The sequence below is a fragment of the Cetorhinus maximus genome, chromosome 10 (assembly GCF_964194155.1).
Source record: "Cetorhinus maximus chromosome 10, sCetMax3.hap1.1, whole genome shotgun sequence".
Lineage (NCBI taxonomy): Eukaryota > Metazoa > Chordata > Chondrichthyes > Lamniformes > Cetorhinidae > Cetorhinus > Cetorhinus maximus.
The window spans coordinates 26,537,603-26,555,666 of NC_135888.1; the positions used below are offsets into that span (position 1 = coordinate 26,537,603).

Here is an 18,064-nt window from a genome sequence, read left to right on the forward strand (position 1 = left end):
TTTCCACTAGCTTGGTCAGTTTAGCATGAAGGGGCAGAGCCTAAAAATTAGAGCCAGAACCTTCAGGAGTGAAATTAGGAAATGCTACCCCACACACAGGATGGGAGAAGCTCAGGACTCCCTTCGATAGATCAATTGGTAATTTAGAAACTGAAAATGATAGATTTTTGTTGGTTAAAGGTATTAAGGAATAGGGGGAATATATGGAATTAGATCACAGATTAGCCACGATTTCAGTGGCCGGACAGTCTCAAGGAGCTGAATAGGTCAGGATGATGGAAGGGGTAGAAGGTGTGCCCTCTGGAGGGACCTGGGGCAGGAGAGTGATCTTGGATTGTGGGAAAGGATTGCTGGAAGAGGGGGATGGTGTGGGGCTGGGGTAGGCTGTGCCTGGCTTGTGGGTTGCTCTATTTCTGGTTGATGTGACGTTGTGACCATTCCGCTCTTGCTTCACAGTCGCTCCGTGCTGCAGGAAGTTCTCGATGCTGACCTAAGCAACGAGGCTTTTCCCTTCTCGACGCACCAGATTGTGAAGGCAGCTGGACACACAGTGAGTCACTCTCTTACTGCCCACTATTGCTCAGCATGGACCCATCTGTTCAATCTGGCTCGGCCTCTTTTCATATCACTGGTATAAGGTTCTAAGCTCGTGTTGAAATCTGGATCATTTGGTGAACCTAAAGCCTTTATGAAGTGGTGGGAAGATTTAATTGGTCTGATTACCTGTGGTAATGAGCAGTGTGAATTGGTTAATTGTCCCCTGCGGCATCATGTGGCTCAGGCATCAATCTGAGGGGCCTCAACTTTTTACAATTTATACAAATGACTGGGATAAAGGGACCAAAGGAATGGTGGCTAAATTTGCTGACGACACAAAGAGAGGTAGGAAAGTAAGTTGTGAAGAGGACATAAGGAGGCTACAAAGTGACATGGAAAGGTTAAGTGAGTGGGAAAAGATCTGGCAAATGGAGTATAAAGTGGGAAAATTTGAAATTGTCCATTTTGACAGGAAAAATAAAACAGAAGCATGTTATCTAAATGGTGAGAGATTGCAGAGCTCTGTGGTGCAGAGGGATCTGGGTGTCCTAATGCACGAATCACAAAAGGCTAATATGCAGGTACAGCAGGTAATTAGGAAAGCTAATAGAATATTATCATTTATTGTGAGGGGAATTGAATACAAAAGTAGCGAGATTATGCGTCAGTTGTACAGGGTGTTGGTGAGACCACATCTGGAGTATTGTGCACAGTACTGGTCTCCTTACTTAACGAAGGATGTAAATGCATTAGAAGCAGTTTTGAGAAGGTTTGCTAGGGCAGGTTGTCTTATGAGGAAAGGTTGGACAGGTTAGGCTTATATCCACTGGAGTTTGGAAGAGTAAGAGGTGACTTGATTGAAACATATAAGATCCTGAAGGGTCTTGACAGGGTGGATGTGGAGAGGATGTTTCCTCTTGTGGGAGAATCTAGAACAAGGGGTCACTCATTTAAGACAGAGATGAGGAGAATTTTTTTCTCTAAGGCTTGTGAGTCTTTGGAACTCTCTTCTTCAAAAGGTAATGGAAGCAGAGTCTTTGAATATTTTTAAGGCAGAGCTAGATAGATTCTTGATTAACAAGGGGTGAAAGGCCATCGGGAGTAGGCAAGAAAGTGGAGTTGAGGTTATAATCTGATCAGCCATGATCTTATTGAATGGGGGAGCAGGCTCAAGGGGCCGAGTGGCCTACTCTTGCTCCTAATTCGTATGTTCGCATGTTCTCCTGCCCTGTTTTGTTGATATTTAGACTGCTTAGGTGCTTGTAAATCACACCCCACCCCCTTGTTTTACTAGAGTAAGCCTTTGCCACCTTCCTATTTACCCTTTGCATTAGGACAAGGGTCCCATCCTGATTCAGATGGAATACATCCCACTGCTACAGCTCCTTCAGAGGAGCAAGAGGAGGACCCTGGGACAGGCAGTCAGCAGCACCTAGAGGAGAGTGTGAGAGGAGGGCCCTGGGACAGGCAGTCAGCAGCACCTAGAGGAGAGTGTGAGAGGAGGACCCTGAGACAGGCAGTCAGCAGCACCTAGAGGAGAGTGTGAGAGGAGGACCCTGAGACAGGCAGTGGTCCTTTGAGAAGAGTAAAGCTCCAGGAAGCGATGGCTTACCGGCTGAGTTATGTTCGGCTCTGTGGGACTGGATTGGCCCAAACCTGCTAGAAGTGTACGACAGTATGCTTCTGACCGGCAGCATTTCAAAATTCATGAGGAAAGGAAGGAAATTAGGAATTGGCGACCCATGTTATTGCTGAATGTGGACAATAAAATTCTGTTCAAGGTCGTCTCCAATCAGGTCAAATCTGCTCTGGAGTTGGTGATCCACCCTGACCAGACCTGTGCTTTACCCAGCAGGAAGATCTCTGACAGCTTTGTGCTACTCAGGGATCGATTGTTTATGTATGGGACGGGGGTGTGGATACCTGCCAAATCAGCCTTGCCCGGGAGAAGGCCTTTCACAGCATATCGCACACCTACATGGTGGATGTGCTGTCCAAAATAGGGTTTCGCGAGGGAATCCACAATTGGATCCAACTGCTAGACAAACACCAGTAGCGCAGTTTCAATCAATGGGTGGGAATCGGAAAGCTTTCTGATCAAATCTGGAGTCAGGCAGGGCTGCCCCCTTTCCTCTGTCCGGTATGTTTGTTGTATTGAACCCTTTGCTGAGTCCATCAAGGCCAATGTCTACAAGATTTCCTAATCCCACGCTGCCTGGTTCCCTGTCAGTCACATCCTCCCTTTCCTGAATCTGTGCTTTCTCTTGTGGTGTGATCATATTCTGGATGAGACTGTCCAGAAATTCCTTCCAATCCCCTGTGTGTCTAAAGAGTTTCTGCAACTCTCACTCCAGCCCAATGGCTCTGAGCCAGAGAGATTTGAGGTGAAGATATCGCCTGCAGACGTGCTTGCTTGACACAGTCTTGTCGACCACAATCTCCCAGTCCAGACACACAACCTGCTCTGCCATATCTCAGCCTAGCCTTATTTTATTTAACTAATTGAAGTATTTTTTTCAATGATTATGTGTAGTGATATGAAATAGTTTGACTAGTTAAGTTACAAATTTGATACAGTACTTGTACTTGTCAGGTCCAAGTTTAAACCTGTGCAGGTACAGGGTTCAACTGTGGATTCAGGCCCTAGACATGAACACCCTGAACAGATGCTAATATTTCTGGAAAAAAAACAGAAAATGCTGGAAAATCTCAGCAGATCTGGCAGGATCTGTGGAGAGAGAAACAGAGTTAATGTTTCAAGTCCGTATGACCCTTCTTCAGAGCCCGAGACATATGGACTCGAAACATTAGCTCTGTTTCTCTTCCCACAGATACTGCAGAGCATTTCCAGCATTTCGTGTTTTTACTGTAGATACTGGAAATCTGAAATATTTTGCTTTCATGCTAATATTTCTGACTCAGACACTTGACTCATAACGGATTCCACAAACTCTGAACGTATCCTGTGACTTTACTACATCTGCCAGTTTTTGCATTTCCAATAAATTGGTTAGTTCCCAAGTTGAGAGAAAGAAAACCTTAAAACTCACCAACGAATCACTTACCTGCTTACCTAATTAAAGCCTCTGAACTTCAGATCTCAGGTCGTCTTCTCCATCTCTTGAACCACTTCTTGTTCCATAGTAAAAGACCAGAACAGCATCTCTGCCCTCCCTACACCAAATTCCCTCATTCATCAAATTCCCTCTCTGCACCAAATTCCCTCATTCATCAAATTCCCTCTCTGCACCAAATTCCCTCATTCATCGAATTCCCTCTCTGCACCAAATTCCCTCACTCATCGAATTCCCTGGGTTAAGTAAGTGCAGGAACATCAAAGTGTCTGAATGAATAATGCAGCCACAGTCTGATTAATTTTCTCAGTTTACGAGTATCACCATGTCCACCCTCTATTCAGTCTGACGAGCTCAGCGTTTGTGTCGGGAGACTTGAACTCGCAGGAGATTGTGCCTCGACACTGACTGTCTCACTATCTCTGCAGCTATTTTGGTAGGATGTGTCTGAGCACCTGTGTTCACCAGACCGGGAGTGTGGAGATCACAGTGTCAATACCTGTGTTTACCAGATGTGTTGATTTGGAGCCGATTGTATGTTTTGTTGAGACGTTGGTATATGCACGGGAGGGATGATCCACATTTTATTACAAGTCTTAATACCAGTAATTGTCACAATATGTCAGCAATGAATGGCAGTTACTGTGGAAGGTTTAGCAGGTGATGTTCAGTAAGATTGTTCATTAGTTTAACTTGGGAACTAACTGGCAGTAAAGTTACGGGAAATGTTCAGAGTTTTTGGAATGTGTTATAAGTCATGTGACTGACTGAGTCAGAAACATCAGCATCTATTCAGGGTGTTCATATCCAGGGGCTGAATCCACAGTTGAACCCCAGGCCCATATAGGTTCTTGTGGGCAATGACTCACAATTGTAAAGCTCCGGAATGGGGAGGAATGTCTCGGGCTACCCAGAGGGAAGGAGGTTGGGTTGGGGAGGAACAATCCTGGGCAATGCAGAGTAACTGGGAAGGATATGAAGCTGTCCATTGATACAGAGAACTGTGACCCAGCTCCATTGTCTGTGAGGGATGATGACCAACACAGTCGAAGCTGGTAACTGGTTTGAAAAGTGCTTCTCTGTGACTCAGAAAAATTTAACTGTTAGTGTTATACCCAATGGAGATGGAGTTATAGAAATTCAGTGCAGTCATAAGCCACTCAACTCCCTGACCCTCAGTTAGCTCCGTTACTCTTGATTCTCTCCCAATATCATTTCATATTTTCCTTCAACTGTTTCTCTGTCCCTGTCAAACAAGATCATGCTAATATGTGACAAGTCTTCCTCTGACTATTCCACTCTGCGCATCAGCCCAACTCCTGACCACTTGCTCCCCTGTTAATGAGCAAATGCTGAGTACAATTTCTCACTATTTACCCTTACCTCCTTTGACTGTTTTGTTTGAGTTTTCCCTAGATATCCCCTGCTCCAGTGAACACAGCCCAAATCTTCAGCTGTTTCATCCCAGACTTCAATTATGTGGAGAGGCTGGAGCAGTGGGATCACTCTCCTTGGAGCAGAGAAGATTAAGGGAAGATTTGAGAGTTTTTATGAATGATACTGACAAAATAAATAAACAGAAACCAGCAGGAGGGTCAGGTTAGGTGAATGGGCCAAAATTTGGCAGATGGAGTTTAATATGGATAAGTATGAGGTTATCCATTTTGGTCGGAAGAATAAAAAGGCGACTTATTATTTAACTGGAGAGAAACGTCAGAATGTTTCAGTGCAGAGGGATCTGGGTGTCCTCGGGCATGAATCACTGAAAGCTAGTATGCAGGTACAGCAGGTAATAAGGAAGGCAAATGGAATTTTGGTATTTATTGCTAAAGGAATAGAGTATAAAAATGGGGAAGTGTTGTTGCAACTGTACAAGGCATTGGTGAGACCGTACCTGGAGTACTGTACACAGTTTTGGTCCCCTTACTTGAGGAAGGATTTAGTTGCATTGGAGGCAGTTCAGAGGAGGTTCACTAGCTTGATTCCAGAGATGTGGGGCTTGTCTTATGAGGAGAGATTGAGCAGTTTAGATCTATACTTGCTAGAGTTTAAAAGGATGAGAGGAGATCTAATTGAGGTATATAAGATGCCAAAGGGGATAGACAAAGTAGACGTGGAGTGGATGTTTCCCCTTCTGGGGCATTCTAGAATGAGAGGCCATAGTTTTAGGCTAAGGGGTGGTAGATTTAAATCAGAGATGAGGAGGAATTACTTTTCTCAAAGGGTCGTGAATCTGTGGAATTCACTACCTCAGAGTGCAGTGGATGCCGGGACGCTGAATAAATTTAAGGAGGAGATAGACAGAGTTTTAATTAGTAACGGGTTGAAAGGTTATGGGGAGAGGGCGGGAAATTGGACTTGAGACCGAAATGAGATCAGCCATGATCGTATTGAATGGCGGGGCAGGCTTGAGGGGCTGAATTGCCTACTCCTGCTCCTAGTTCTTATGTTCGTATGTTAACTAGGTGATACAGATTGAAGACAACTGACAAAATGACCAGAGGGGCAGATTAGGAGAAGTTTTTTTACACAGCAAGTTGTTGTGATCTGGAAGGCGTTGCCTGAAAGGGCGGTGGAAACAGATTTAATAGGAACTTTAGAAAGGGAATTGGATAAATAATTGAAGGGGAAAAATTTGCAGGATAATGGGGAAAGAGCAAGGGGAGTGGGATTCATTGGATATATCTTTCAAAGAGCCAGAACAGGCACGATGGACCGAATGGCTTCATTTTGTGCTGTATCATTCTAGGATTCTATGACTCCCCCACCTGATCCCTGACACTGACTCACTGGGACTTCTCATTAATCCAACTTTCTGGTTTGCCAGGTGCGGGCTATGAGACTCTCGTTTGTTGGTGAGCTGGGCTGGGAGTTACACGTGCCACGGGAATCTTGTATCGCTGTTCATCGTGCCGTGATGCAATCTGGGGCCAAGTTTGGAATCATCAATGCTGGCTACAGAGCCATTGATTCACTCAGCATCGAGAAAGGTAAAAGCTGCCAGCATGCTCAGTACTAAAGCACAGTGTGATCCCACACCCCCACTGATACCTCGGGCAAACTGTCAGCAATGGTGAATGATCTGTCTGGAACATTAATCTGTTCCCGCTCTCCGACCTGGGCTGAACCATTTGCTGCTCCCACTGAATCCTTTGACTCTGTTTTCAGGAGCTGCAGGTTTTCATTTTTCCTGATGACAGGTACATTCATCAACAATTTCATCATCATTGCGCTCTGCAGGTCCTTGGCGCATAGTCTATCCCCGACTCTCTACCTTGTGCCAGTCTTGCCATTTGCCAGTAATCCCCTTAAAATTTCAAGCCGTCCAACATTGATATTCTCTTCTTTTTTTTTCCTTGAAATCTTCCCCCCATAATGACTCTCACAAGTTTGAGTCCTCTTGAGCTGTGCCCCACCCAGATTCCCTATCTGTTCCTAATTATGTTCAGCAAATTTCTTTGTTCATTCACTCTCAGCATTTCATCATTTGTTACTTTCTCATTCCAGCTGATCCTTTCCATCCTCCTCCAAACCCACATACAAACAAACGAAATAGGAGCAGGAGTAGGCCATTCGGCCCCTCGATCCTGCACTGCCAATCAGTATGACCATGGCTGATCTGTTTGTGTTTCGAGTTCCACATTCCGATAACCTTTGATTCCCTTTCCTAACAAGAATTTATCTACCTCTATCTTAAAAACATTCAATGACCCCACCTCCACCACCTTCTGAGGCAGAGAGTTCCAAAATTGCACAACCCTCTGAGAGAAAAAATTTCTCCTCATCTCTGCCCTGAAAGGGTGACCCCTAGTTCTGGACTCACCCACAAGAGGAAACATCCTTTCCACATCCACCTTGTCAAGGCCGTTCAGGATCTTGTATACTTCAATCAAATCACCCCTCACTCTTCTAAACTCCAGTGGAAACAAGCCCAGTCTGTCCAACCTTTCCTTATAAGATAACCCAATCATTCCAGGTATCAATCTAGTAAACCTCCCCTGAACTGCCTCCAACGCATTTACATCCCTCCTTAAATCATTTTCTTAGGCTGTCCCTCGGGGTTGAGGATGATTTGATTCCACATTAAAATAAGTTCTCAGGTGACTGAAGAGTCCAATGCATGACCTACAGCCTCTATCACAGGTGGGGCAGGCGGTGGTAGGGGGAACGGGTGGGTGGGGTGCCCGGGTTGCCACACACTCCTTTCGCTGTCGACACTTGGCTTCAGCTAGCCCTTGACGATGAGACTCAAGGTGTTCAGCTCCTTCCCGGATGCTTTCCCTCCACTTCAGGTGGTCTTGGGCCAGGGATTCCCAGATGTCGGTGGGGATGTTGCACTTTTTCAAGGAGGCTTTGAGGGTGTCCTTGAAGCGTTTCCTCTGCCCTCCTGGGGCTTGCTCGCCATGTAGAAGCTCAGAGTAGAGCGCTCGCTTCGTGAGTCTCATGTCAGGCATGTGGACGATGTGGCCCGCCCAGTGGAGCTGATCGAGCATAGTCAATGTTTCAATGCTGGGGATGTTGGCCTGAGCGAGAACACTGACGTTGGTGCGCCTATCCTGCCGATGGATTTGCAGAATCTTGCGGAAACAGCATTGATGGTACTTCTCCAGAGTTTTGAGGTGCCTGCTGTACATAGTCCACGTCTCTGAGCCATATAGGAGGGCGGGTATCACCACTGCTCTGTAGACCGTGAGCTTGGTGACGGGTTTGAGGTCCTGGTCTCAAACACTGTCTTCCTCAGGCGGCAGAAGGCTGCGCTGGCACACTGAAGGTGGCGTTGAACCTAGTCGTCAATTGTTGACAGTAGGCTCCCAAGGCATGGGAAGTGGTCTATGTTGCCCAAGGCCTCATCGTGGATTTTTGATAACCGGGGGAGGGGCAGTGCAGTGTGAAGGGGGCAGGTTGGTAGAGGATCTTTGCCTTACGGATGTTAAGTGTAAGGCCCATGCTCTCGTACACTTTGGTGAAGGTGTTGACGATGGCTTGGAGCTTGACCTCCGAGTGTGCGCAGACGCAAGCATCGCCTGCAAACTGTAATTCAGTGACAGAGGATGAGACGACCTTGAATCTGGCCTGCAGGCGGTGGAGGTTGAACAGGTTCCTGCTTGTTCTGTAGTTTAGTTCCACTCCAGTGGAGAGCATGCTGAGGGTAAGATGGAGCATTGCAGCAAGGAAGATCAAGAAGAGTGTCGGTGCGATGACACAGTCTTGCTTGACCCCAGTCCGAATGTGGATTGGGTCTGTGGTGGATCCATTGGACAGGATCGTGGTTTGCATGTCATCATGGAGCAGGCTCTGAGACAAACTCTGCCTGTCACCATCCTTCCTTAAATAAGGAGACCAGGCCTGCACACAGTATTTGAGGTGCGGTCTCACCAATGCCCTGTATAACTATGGCATAACATCCTTACTTTTATGTTCAATTTCTCTTGTAATAAAGGATAGAATTCCATTAACCTTCTTAATCACTTGCCGTACCTGTTTACTAACTTTTTGTTACTCATGTACTAGAACACCTAGATCCCTCTGCACCCCAGGATTATGCAGCCATTCTCCATTTAAGTAATACTCTGTTTTTTTGTTCTTCCTGCCAAAGTGAACAACTTCACATTTCCCACATTAAACTCCATTTGCCAGATTTTTGCCCACTCACTCAACCTACCTATCTCCATCTGCAACCTCCTCATGTCCTCTTCACAACATACTTAGCTATTTAGCAAGTTGATCTTCTCCTTCTGTAAGGTCCTAGTCTCACATCCATACAAAACAACATTTCAAATCAAACTCATGACAAGTCACTTTTTGAGTTGTTTATTCAGCTATCTGGTTAGCATCCATCTCTTTTTACAAATGTGCCTTTCCCATTGCTATCCTTCTATCTGCAGATATTATGCTTCCTAAATAGTTGAATTCTGGGACCTGTTCTAGTTCTCTTCCCTCTATGAATGTTTCTTGGTGATTTTGAGATATGTATCGCTTGGTTTTGTCAACGTTCACTTTCATTACAAAGTTCCTACCTACTGTTACTAGTCTATCTACTAGTTCTTGTAATCCTCTTTCTGTGCCTGCTACAAGTGTTTTGTCATCTGCAAATCTAACTGATATTATCATTCACCCTCCTAATCTTAACCTCAGATGCTACCGGATCCGTGGTAAATCTTGCCTGCTGCAACCATATTGTTTTAATGTTAATTGGTTCTCATGTTGGAGTGGAGGGCTCCCAACCATGAACCCTGGCTCCATAGTCCAGCTAAAGCAGAAACTGAAAAGACCTTGGCAACAAGAGTGAAGCAGCCAGTGACATATAATCAGAATGTTCACCTCATTGACTATTCACACACTGAAGGAATGCTACACTGTCGGAGGGTCAATATTAAGGGAGCGCTGCACTGTCGGAGGGTCAGTATTGAGGCACTGTCGGAGGGTCAGTATTGAGGGAGTGCTGCGTTATCGGAGGGTCAGTGCTGAGGGAGCACTGCACTGTCGGAGAGCCAGCATTGAGGGAGTGCTGCACTGTCGGAGGGTCAGTATTGAAGGAGCACTGCACAGCCGGTGGGTCAGTACTGAGGGAGTGCTGCACTGTCGGAGGGTCAGTACTGAGGGAGTGCTGCATTTCAGAGGGTCCGTACTGAGGGAGTGCTGCGCCGTCAGAGGGTTAGTACTGAGGGAGTGCTGCACTATTGGAGGGGGAAAACTGAGGGAGTGTTGCAATGTGGGATGGTCAGCACTGAGGGAATGCTGCTCTGTTAGAGGGCCAATACTGAGGGAGCACAGCACTGTTGGAGAATCGGTACCGAGGGAGCCATGCACTGTTGGGGGGTGGTACTGAGGGAGCAGAGCACAGTTGGAGGGGTGGAACTGAGGGAGCACTGCATTATCAGTGGGGTGGTACTGAGTATGATGACTCGTATGCTGGGAAAAGCCAGTATTTGCTTTTGTGCAATGTCCCATTAAAACCAAAGTGTGCTGTGAGTATTCTGAAGGAGGGTTAATTTATTTCCTGATGATGACATCAGGTTCCAAGTAGTGCTTATGTGACCTGATGTTGACATGGGGGATGAACAGCTAAGAAGCAAAGTGTAAATAGAAAGCTAATTGCAGTGGGGTTGGGTTAGCCTGTGTGTTTTGTTTGGCAGTTCAGAACACACTGGGGATTCATGTTTTTTTTATATTCATTCATGGGATTTGGGCTTCGCTGACTGGACCAGCATTTATTGCCCATCCCTAGTTGCCCTTGAGAAGGCGATGGTGAGCTTCCTTTTTGAACCGCTGCAGTCCATGTGGTGTAGGTACACCCACAGTGCTGTTAGGGAGGGAGTTCCAGGATTTTGACCCTGCAACAGTGAAGGAACGACGATATATTTCCAAGTCAGGATGGTGAGTGACTTGGAGGGAACTTCCAGGTGGTGGTGTCCCCATCTATCTGCTGCCCTTGTCCTTCTAGATGGTAGTAGTCATGGGTTTGGAAGGTGCTGTCAAAGGAGCCTTGGTGAATTCCTACTGTGCATCTTGTAGATGGTACACATTGCTCCACTGTGCATCGGTGGTGGAAGGAGTGAATGTTTGTGGATGTAGTACCAATCAAGTGGGCTGCTTTGTCCTGGATGGTGTCAAGCCTCTTGAGTGTTGTGGGAGCTGCACTCATCCAGACAAGTGGGGAGTATTCCATCACACTCCTAACTTGTGCCTTGTAGATGGTAGACAAGCTTTGGGGAGTCAGGAGGTGAGTTGCTCATCGCATGATTCCAAGCCTCTGACCTGCTCTTGTAGCTACGGTATTTATATGTAAATAGGAAGCAAGCAAGGTTCTCTCCAAATGGAATAGTTTTCTGTTTGGCAGCCTTCAAACAGATCCTGGTATTGAAGCAGGTCTCTGAGAATGGAACTGAGACTGTGTGACTATATCTGTTATCCAGCTGGAAAGAGCAGACAGATGAAGATAGGAAGGATTGTGGGTTGGACAAGACTCCTTGCTGCTGCTGTTTCAGTCTTGCCAGAGCCCACCAGGCCATGTAAAGGGACCGGAGAAGGGAGTCTGTAGGGATTGTGTGCCATCAGGACTGTTGTGACCCAAGTGAGAGGGGTTTCATAGATGTGCACCTTGCCAGTGGCAACTGTGTCTGGGTACTTCGAATGGAAGACAGCTGCTGGTGAATGCGCCTCAAGGGCTGAAACAACTTGATGGGAAGTGACAGAACTTACAAAATGAAGGCTGAGTTGGAAAGACTGAGAGATTGTCCGTGGCCCCACATTTGTGCAGGAAGTAATGCAAGTGCTTGTAACTACATGAGGTGTCTCTTTGTTGTATCGACTATTTAAAATGAATTTTATCTTTTTGTTTGAAATATCCTTCACCTGTTAATGAATGTTTGAATTATGATGCTTTTACTATAGTATAAATGTTAAAAAGTAAAACCTTGTCCATTGACTTTCTTTCCATTGACGCTGTGGGGAATCCTTTCTTTTAAAAGTTATTGGTTTCTAAGGGGATTGTGATGTGGGAGGGCTACACTGCTGGAGGGTCAGTTCTGAGGGGGTACTGCGCTGTCAGAGAGCCAGTGCTGAAGGAGTGCTGTCCTGTCGGATGAAAATTGAAACCCAGGTCCCTCTCAGGTAGGTGTAAATGATTTCACGGTACTGTTTTGCACAAGAACAGGGGTGTTCCCCTCTGCCTGTCACCAATATTTAACTGCAGACAACATCATCAAAAACAGATTATCTGGACAATATTACATTGCACTTTGGTGGCATATATTGTCCACAAAATAGCTGAGCTGTTTCCTGCCACGCCATGGTGGCTACACTACAAAAACAATCGATGGCTGTAAACCACTGGAACACCCTGAGGTTGTGAAAGACACTATAGAAATTGGAGTTCTTTAGTTATTGTTGACACTCGGTGAATTGCGTGTTCAGAGAGGGGGTGCAGACATGGTGGCTAAATGGCAGCCACCTGTGCTGTAGCAATTCTGTGATTCTGTTTAAACCCAAACTTGTATTTGAGTTAACAGGAAAATTTACTTTGGGTGAAGGTTTAGGTTGTCCAGCATGTACCCCAAGTTCAGTCCATGTCAAATGTGGGAGTGTCTCTCTGTAATGGCTAACATTGGCAAGAAAGGTATTTTTAGGGATGTGCGACAGAGAATCTCCCAAGCTGATTTGCTCTGGCTTGTGTTGCAGGTTACAGACACTGGCATGCTGACCTTCGATCCGATGACACCCCACTTGAGGCCGGGCTCGCCTTCACTTGCAAACTGAAGTCACAGGTCCCATTTCTTGGTCGGGAGGCACTGGAGAAGCAGAAAGCCGAGGGGCTGTTTAAACGCCTGCTGTGTTTCACCATTGATGAGTGAGTCTCTGAACTGTCTCCTAATTCTGTCCTGGGCTTGCGAACACAGCTGCTGTTTTATTTAAATATTGCAACAACTTCCAATCTCAATCTTATGATGTAGAGTCCAGTATTAAGACTTTCTAAGGCGTTTACAGCAGGGCACTTAAAAAATCTCAATGCAATCAGGCAGGGTAAGATGGTTTTGTGAAAGAGGAATCGTGTTTGACTAAGTTATTGGAGTTCCTCGAGGAAGTAACAAGCAAGATGGATAAAGGGGATGTGGTGTACTTGGATTTCCAGAAGGCGTTTAATAAGATGCCACATCAAAGATTACTACACAAAATGATAATGTAGGGGGTAACATATTAACATAGATAGAGGATTGGGTAGCTAACAGGAAACATTAGGGATAAATGGGTTATTTTCAGATTGGCAAGCTGTTACTAGTGGAGTGCCACAGGGATCAGTGCTGAGGCCTCAACTATTTACGATCTGATGACTTGGATGAAGGGACCGAATATATGGTTGCTCAATTTGCTCATGACACAAAGATAAATAGGAAAGCAAGTTGTGAAGAGGATACCAGGATTCTGCAAAGGGGTAGAGACAGTTTAAGTGAGTGGCAAAAATTTGGCAGATGGAGAATAATGTGGGAAAATGTGAACTTGTCTACTTTTTGCAGGAAGAATAGAAAAATAGTATTGTCTTTATTCTGATCTTCTTCCAAAGTTGACTGCAGTTTAAAAGTAAGGAGTCTTCCATTTAAGACCGAGATGAGGAGAATTTTTTCCCCGAGGGTTATTAGTGTGTGGAATTCCCTTCCCCAGAGAGCAGTGAAGGCTGGGTCATTGAATGTTTTTAAAGCTGAGTTAGAAAGATTCTTGATGAACGAGGGAGTCAAAGTTTATAGAGGTAGACAGTGAAGTAGAATTGAGGCCATAATCCAATCAGCCAAGATCTTATTGAATGTTCTTATCAAATGGTGAAGCAGGGCTCAAGGGTCTGTCTGGCCTACTCCTGTTCCTAATTCATTTGTTCATATGTAAACCTGCAGGGCACTGGGAATACAGAGGTGGAATGGGAAGAATTGGACTTCTGTACAGGGAGCTAGCATAGACTCAATGGGTTAAATGGCCTCTTTCTGCACCATAATGACAAAGTGACATACTAAATGGAGATTAATTTAAAACAATACTTTCTACATTGAAAGACTGAGTTTGGAAGTTGTTGCTGAGTTCCCAAGCCTCATCTTCTGTTTTATTTAAATGTTGCAACAACTTCCAAACTCAATCTTTCAATTTAGCATCAGTTAATCTCCATTTAGTGTGTCACAGTACCACTATATTTTATTTACCTCCCCAAGCGCCCAACCAATTTCCTTTTGAAATCACTGACAGTCTCCACTTCCACTGCCCTCCTAGCAGCGAGTTCCAGGTCATTACCACTCACTGTGTAAAAAAAAAATTCTTCCTCACATCCTCCCAGCATCTCTTGTACAAAACCTTAAATCTGTCCCCCCCAAGTCCTTGCACCGTCAACTCGTGGGAACCTGTCATAATCTTGTACACCTCTATCAAATCTCCCCTCAATCTCCTTTGCTCCAAAGAGAACAACCCTCCAAAGGGCACCTCCTTTAGCCAGTATCACCGCCATCAACACCCCTTCCACCTTTTGTTTATGACGTCTTTCGCAATCTCTCCTTTGCCTCCACCTATCACTGGCCTTCTATCCAGCTTCACCTGTCCCACCCCCCTTAAACAGTATATATTTCACCACATTTTTACTTCTCTTTAGTTCTGAAGAAGAGTCATACGGACTCGAAACATTATCTCTGTCTTTCTCTCCACAGATGCTGTCAGACCTGCTGAGTTTTTCCAGCAATTTTTGTTTTTGTTTCAGATTTCCAGCATCCACAGTATTTTGCTTTTATCCCATGTGCCTTGCTAGTTACTCTCTCAATATCTCCTGCCACCTTTGAAGATCTATGCACATGCACCCCTAGGCTCCTCTGTCCCTGCACACTCTTTAGATCCATGCTTTGTCAGCATGATTGTATGTGTGGATTAGTGCAGTGGAATATTCTGAAAGGTAGAGTTCAAGCTCCTACCCAACTGATATTGTAGGTCATGCCCTAGGCATCAGTGGGAATAATGCAGTGTGTGTGCTGGGTTTCATTGTGCAGTGTGCTGGTTTTTAATATAAAAAGCATTCATTATTCCACAGGAAGGTCCCCATGTTCGGTTTGGAAGTGATTTGGAGGAACGGGAAAGCTGTCGGACACATCCGGAGGGCAGATTTCGCATTTACACTCAATAAGACGATAGCTTATGGTTACATCAGGGATCCAGATGGTGGAGTGGTAAGTAGAAGTGATATGGACACCTGGGAGTGTTTGATGGGGACAGTGTAGAGGGAGCTTTACTCAGTATCTAACCCCATGCTGTACCTGTCCTGGGAGTGTTTGATGGGGACAGTGTAGAGGGAGCTTTACTCTGTATCTAACCCCATGCTGTACCTGTCCTGGGAGTGTTTGATGGGGACAGTGTAGAGGGAGCTTTACTCAGTATCTAACCCCGTGCTGTACCTGTCCTGGGAGTGTTTGATGGGGACAGTGTAGAGGGAGCTTTACTCTGTATCTAACCCCATGCTGTACCTGTCCTGGGAGTGTTTGATGGGGACAGTGTAGAGGGAACTTTACTCTGTATCTAACCCCGTGCTGTAACTGTCCTGGGAGTGTTTGATGGGGACAGTGTAGAAGGAGCTTTACTCTGTATTTAACCCTGTTTCACTCACTCCTCCCACTGCTGACCCAGCGGCTCTGCCAGTGGATCAGCCCTCACCGCCCCTCCCTGCATCTTCCTCCAGAGTGTCCTTTCACCTGTGAACGAGGCCCTTGCCATCCATGAGCTTATTGTGGGCAATTACATCCACAGCAAGGCCTTGACAGAAACCTGGCTGAGAGCTCATGACATCTTCCACCTAAATGAAGCCATCCCCGACTGGCTACACCTCTTGTCTTTCCTGCCACATTGTTGCATTGACTTTTTAATATATAAGAGATAGGAGCGGGATGAGGCCATTCAGCCCCTCAAGCCTACTCCGCCATTGAATAAGATCATGACTGATTTGATTGTGGCCTCAACTCCACTTTCCTGTCTATTGCCCATAACCCTTGACTCCCTTGCCTATCAAAAATCTGTCTAACTCAGCCTTGAATATATTCAGTGACCCAGCTGCCACTGCTCTCTGAGGTAGAGAATTACAAAAATTAATAGCCCTCTGAGAGGAGAAATTCTTCCTCATTTTAAATAGGGGGCCCTTTATTTTGAAACTGTGTCCCCCAGTTGTCGATTCCCCCACAAGGGGAAACATCCTCTCAGCATCTGCCCTGTCAAGACCCCTCAGAATCTTGTATGTTTCAATAAGACCACCTCTCATTCTTCTAAACTCCAGTGGGTACAGGACCAACCTGCTCAATCTTTCCTCATAAGACAAACCCCCTTCATCCCAGGAATCAATCTAGTGAACCTTCTCTGAACTACTTTTAATCCCTCCTTAGATAAGGAGACCACAACTGTATGCAGTACTCCAGATATGGTCTTACCAATACCTTGTACAGTTTTGCAAGACTTCCATTTATTTATATTCCATCCCCCTTGCAATAAAAGCCAACATTCCATTTGCCTTCCTAGTTACTTGCTGTCTCTGCATACTGACTTTTTGTAATTCATGTACAAGGAGACCCAGATCCCTCTGTACCGCAGCATTCTGTAGTCTCTCTCCATGTAAGTAATATTCTGTTATTCTATTCTTCCTGTCAAAGTGGATGATGTCACATTTTCCCACATCTGTCAAATTTTTGCCCACTTACTTAACCTATCTATATTCCTTTGCAGAATCTTTGCATCCTCCTCACAACTCATCTTCCTACCCATCTTTGCATCATCAACAAATTTGGTTACAATACATTTGGTCTCTTTTTCCAAGTCATTAATATAGGTTGTAAATAGTTGAGGCCCCAGCACTGATCCCTGTGGCACACCACTGCTTACAGTTTGCCAACCTGAAAACGATCCATGTATCCCGACTCTGTTTGCTGTTAATTAGCTAATCCTCTATCCATGCTAACATATCACCCACAGCTCTTATATTGTGTGGTAACCTTTTAGGTGGTGCTATATTGAATTTCGTTGGGAAATCCAAATACAACTACATCTACTGGTTCTCCTTTATCCAGCCTGCTTGTTACATCCTCAAAGAACTCTTACAAATTTGTCAACATGATTTCCCTTTCTTACAGCCAGGCAGAGTCAACATGGTTTTATGATGATTTTCTAAATGTCCTGCTACTAATTCCTTTATAATGGATTCCAGCATTTTCCCAATGATAGATGTCAGCCTAACTGGCCTACAGTTTGCTGCTTCAATCTTCCGCTCTTGAATGGATGCATTAATAATGCATTAATCAATACATGTGCAGTTTTCCAATTCACAGATCTTTCTAGAAACGTACAAGATTCTGAAGGGGCCTGACATCACAGACACTGAGAGATTGTTTCTGCTGGTCATGGGGGTACAGTCTGAGGATAAGGGGGCGATTATTTAGAACTGAGATAAGAAGAAATTTTTTTACTCAGGTTGTGAATCTTTGGGACTCTCTACCCCAAAGGGTTGTAGATTCTCCATTGTTGAATACATTGAAGGTTGAGTTAGACAGATTTTTAGTCTCTTGGGGAATCAAGGGATATGGGGAATGGGCAGGAAAGTGGAGCTGAAGCCCAAGATCAGGCCATCAGCTGCAGGGGATTTGTCAGCCTTTAGTCTCATTATTTTTCCCAGTACTTTTTCTCCAGTGATAGTGATTGTTTTAAGTTCCTTCCTCCCTTTTGCATCTTGATTTTCTACTATTCGTGGAATGCTTTTTGTGTCTTGTCCTGTGAAGACATATAAAATAATTGTTCAAAGTCTCCGCCATTTCCTTGTTTTTTATTATTAATTTCCCAGTCTCATCCTCTAAGGGATCAATGTTTACTTTAGCTACTCCCTTCCTTTTATACACTTGTATACATTCTTGCTGTTTGTTGTTATATTTATCACTGATTTACTCTCATTTTTTAATTTC

The 18,064-nt window shown here is 45.0% G+C and overlaps 1 protein-coding gene across 3 annotated transcripts in view; it reads left to right on the top strand.

The window, feature by feature from the left end:
* sardh (sarcosine dehydrogenase) overlaps positions 1–18,064 on the top strand; it is a 92,362-nt gene that overhangs the window by 71,904 nt on the left and 2,394 nt on the right. For all 3 annotated transcript variants that reach the window (XM_078550260.1, XM_078550259.1, XM_078550258.1), the window contains exons 17-20: positions 457–550; positions 6,439–6,601; positions 12,792–12,960; positions 15,166–15,301. In XM_078550260.1, the coding sequence (XP_078406386.1) occupies positions 457–550; positions 6,439–6,601; positions 12,792–12,960; positions 15,166–15,301 (562 nt within the window). The remainder of the gene's footprint in view (positions 1–456; positions 551–6,438; positions 6,602–12,791; positions 12,961–15,165; positions 15,302–18,064) is intronic.